Below are 4,382 nucleotides of genomic sequence, written 5' to 3' on the forward strand. Positions count from 1 at the left end.
AATGCTGGTATGATGGTATTGTGCGAAATAACGTGAATTCGAACCGCCCAGTGCAGAAGAGCCCCAGTTCCAGACTCATCTGATAATGGCCATAGAGAAATATATCTGGGTGTCATCAGTGTATTGATAACACCATGCCCCATGTCTCCAGATGATCTCGCCCAGCGGCTTCATGTAAATGTTGAACAGCATTGGGGACAGAATCGCGCCCTGAGGGACGCCTGACCTGAGCTCCCTCTTGGCCGAACAACTGTCCCCAAGTGACACCATCTGGAATCTGCCCGAGAGGTTGGACCAGAACCACTGGAGTACAGTACCCCCGATTCCCAACTCTCTCAGGCGTTCCAGAAGGATACTGTGATCAATGGCATCGAAGGCTGCCAAGAGGTCCAAGAACACAGCACGGTCACACTTCCACTGTTGATACCCAGACGGAGATCATCGACTAAGGCGACCATGACGGTCTCAACTCTGTAGCCCATCCTAAATCCGGTTTGAAATGGATCTAGAAAATCTGTTTCTTCCAAGACTGCTTGGAGTTGAATGGCAACTATATATATCTTACTTCTAAATATATTTTACAAATTAAACACAGTAAGTCATTGCACAAGGCTCCAGGAAACTGTCTCAAAAAAGTGCCTTCAACTTGTAAAATATTTTGAATTTCTGACAACACAGTAGCAAGATTAACAGAACCCCCATACTGTGCATAAAATAAACTTGAGGGTATTTTTACACTTGATGTTTAGATGTGCCTTGAACTGTGCCTATATACACTGCAAATAATAAAACATATGTTAGTTTCACGCATGTACTGGAAATCAAATTAAAGGTGTTTTAAATATGACAAGTAAAAACACACATTTGATTTTTAATTATTTATTTCAGTTACAAGATAATCATAGGGACAGGCAAAATGGAATTACTTTACAGAGAAAAAACATAGGGCAGGTGTAGACATTTTATATCAGGGGAAGTGCTCCATCTAGCCTCTGTTTAAAGACCTCCAAGGAAGGAGACACCACCATGCTCCGAGTTGCCTTATGTTGACCCTAAGACAACTATATCATGGGGTTTTCTTGACAAGATTTGTTCAGAAGAGGTTTGCCATTGCTTTCCCCTGAGGCTGAGAGTGTGCGACTTGTCCAAGGTAATCCAGTTGGTTTCATGGTCGAGCTGGAAACTGAACCCTGGCTTCCAGTCATAGTCTAACAGTCAAACCACTACACCCCACTAGACACAGACACACAGACCATTTTAAAATAAATTTTCTTTTTGTTAAAATAATTCTGTGTATAAAGTTTGATTTCTACATCTCATATTTATAGCTGAGAGTTATAGTAGTATTATGGCCAGTTATAGCTGGTCACAGCTAGTTACAAAGTCCAACCAGCCACAATTTGCTGCCATTGTAAAAATATTCAACTATTTAAATCAGATGAAATTGATTCCATTTTGCTTGAACTCATAAATTAAGCAGTTGCAGGTAGCCAGTCAGCTCCTCCATAAGAATGCCAACACTTACAGTTTCATATTATTGTGTTTTACTGTCAGCAGCCAGCAGTATGTGCATCATATTACACTTGTATTCTGCCACACTTCTACTGCTACAAGTGTAGACTGCCCTTCTGCAGCAACATCACAACAACAACAACAACAACAACAATAATCTTTTGTATGTCTTTGTGAGTTGCCTTCGATTTTGACCAATTTCAGTTTCCCTGACTTGCCCAGAAATGGACTTTATTCACTGAGTTAGCTCTGATTCTAGCATATGTTTGGGGGAAAATCTGTTTTTTTGTGCTTCCCATAATAGGGCAAGTTGTTCTGTGCCTTCAAGTCATTTACAAGTTTATGGCAACCCTAAGGCGAACTTTACATGGTGTTTTCTTGGCAGGTTTCTTCAGAGGGGGCTTGCCATTGCCTTCCTCTGAGGCTGAGAGTGTATGACTTGCTCAAGGTCATCCAGGGGGTTTACATGGCTGAGGTGAGATTTGAACCTTAGGGCCTGAACAGACAGGCCAAAATAAAGCTGCTTCGGGTCACTTTGGAGGTATGCTGTTTAAATGACACACACATCCTAAGAGGCCAGAAGCTGCCCAAAGCTGCGCTCCAGTCCTTAGGACTGGAGTGTGGCTTTGGTGCGGCTTCTGGCCACTTAGGATGCAAGCGTCATTTAAACAGCATACCTCCAAAGTGACCTGAAGCAGCTTTATTTTGGCCTGCCTAAGTCTCCAGTCATAGACCACTGCTCAAACCACTATCTTCACGGATAAAACCTCTCGGATAAGGGCTGATCTCGATGCCAGTATTTCTTCAGAATCTATAAGAGAGGTGTCCAGAGCTTCTGTGGACCCTGTTAAACTGGATCACTTTGAGTTTGTTAGTACCGAGGAAGTGGACAAGATTCTTCGAACTGTTAGGAAGACGACGTGCTCTCTGGATCCCTGTCCCTCATGGCTGGCAGCTCAGGGGGGGATGCGGTGCTAACTATGTTGCACCGCATAATTAATACATCTCTAAGAGAGGGACAATTTCCATCTAAATTAAAATTAGCAATGGTTAAACCCCTGCTAAAAAAAAACCTCCTTAGACCCCCTGATTCATAACAACTATCGGCCTGTATTGCTGCTGCCATTTTTGGGGAAGGTGATCAAGAGAGCGGTCGCCTTCCAGCTCCAATTGATCCTGGATGAAACGGATTTTCTAGACCCATTTCAAACCGGCTTCCGGGCGGGCTATGGAGTTGAGACTGCCATGGTCGCATTAGTCGATGATCTCCGTCTGGGCATGGACAGGGGAAGCGTGTCCCTGTTAGTGCTTTTGGACATCTCAGTGGCTTTCAATACCATTGACCATGGTATCCTTCTGGATCGCCTGAGGGAGTTCGGTATCGGGGGCACTGCGCTCCAGTGGTTCCGTTCCTACCTCTCAGGTAGATTCCAGATGGTGCAGCTGGGTGACGTCTGCTCCGATAAGAGGGAACTGACATCTGGTGTCCCTCAAGGAGCTGTTCTGTCCCCCATGCTATTTAACATTTACACGAAACTGCTGGGAGAGATCATCCGGAGATACGGGGCGCTGGGTTATCAGTACACTGATGACACCCAAATTTGTTTCTCTGTGTCTCCGACTGATGCAGTGACTAGGGATGGCATCTCTCCTCTAAATGCCTGCTTGGAGTCAGTAATGGGCTGGATGAGGGAAAACAAACTCAGTCTGAATCCAGAAAAAACGGAGGTACTGGTGATAGGTTCCCTGGGTCCCTGGGTGGTGAGATTTGCCATCCTGTCCTGAATGGAGTCACGCTCCCTTTGAAGGACTCAGTCCACAGCTTGGGAGTGCTCCTGGACTCGTCGCTCCAGCTGTCATCTCAGGTGGATGCGGCGGTCAGGAGCGCTTGTTATCAGCTTTGGCTGGTACGCCAGCTGCACCCCTACCTGGACCGGAGGGACCTTGAAACTGTAGTACATGCTCTGGTAACCTCTCGATTGGATTTCTGCAATGCGCTCTACATAGGGCAACCCTTGTACCAAACCTGGAAACTACAGTTAGTGCAAAATATGGCAGTGAGACTGGTCACTGGTGGTTCCAGGTCAGACCACATAACACCTATTTTGAAAGATCTTCATTGGCTGCCTATTTGCTTCAGGGCGCAATACAAGGTGTTGGTTATGACCTATAAAGCCCTAAATGGCTTGGGCCCAGGGTACTTGAAGGACCGCCTCTCCCCATATAATCCGCCCCGCACACTCAGGTTGGCAGGGAAGAATCTGCTGGAGGTCCCAACTGCACGTTGTGCGAGGACCTCGCAACAGGCCTTCTCTATCTCGGCCCGAAGAATATGGAATAATCTCCCGGACGAGCTCCGCTCCACCACATCTTTAGATACTTTTAAGAAGAACTTTAAGACCGTCTTCTTCTCTAAAGCCTTCCCCCCATGAGATGTCATTTTATGTTTCACTCCCTATGTTGACGACCTTGTAATGTTAATAATAATAATAATATGTTTTAGTTATAGACCGCTATTCTGCAATGATCATAGTGGTGTACAGTAAAAATTGTAATACAATACAAAATACAAGGTGACAGTTAAAGGGGGAGAAGTCTCTTCCTTCAGGCAGTCCCCGATGGAGCTGGGTCTGCCTGATCGCTCCCTCTGAGGCCAAGATGACAGATTCATTATTATGGATTCCCCCACTCAGCTGGCCCTGTGTTGTTATTGTGACTGTTTTTAAATGTTGTTTAAAATGTTTTTATCTTGGTGTATTTTTTTATCTGAATTCTGTATGCCGCTTTGATCAAAGCTGGAAAAGCAGGATAAAAATAAACTTATTATTATTATTATTATTATTATTATTATTATTATTATTATTATTATT

At 44.5% G+C, this 4,382-nt stretch overlaps 1 protein-coding gene across 1 annotated transcript in view; it reads right to left on the reverse strand.

Annotated features, from left to right (window-relative positions):
- The window catches only part of C1H21orf58 (chromosome 1 C21orf58 homolog), a 21,699-nt gene extending 21,241 nt beyond the window's left edge, over positions 1 to 458 (reverse strand). Inside the window, exon 1 of the mRNA XM_042457846.1 lies at positions 357 to 458. Coding sequence (XP_042313780.1) covers positions 357 to 458 — 102 coding nt within the window. The remainder of the gene's footprint in view (positions 1 to 356) is intronic.
- Positions 459 to 4,382: the final 3,924 nt, after the last annotated feature.

This window comes from Sceloporus undulatus, chromosome 1 (assembly GCF_019175285.1).
Source record: "Sceloporus undulatus isolate JIND9_A2432 ecotype Alabama chromosome 1, SceUnd_v1.1, whole genome shotgun sequence".
NCBI lineage: Eukaryota > Metazoa > Chordata > Lepidosauria > Squamata > Phrynosomatidae > Sceloporus > Sceloporus undulatus.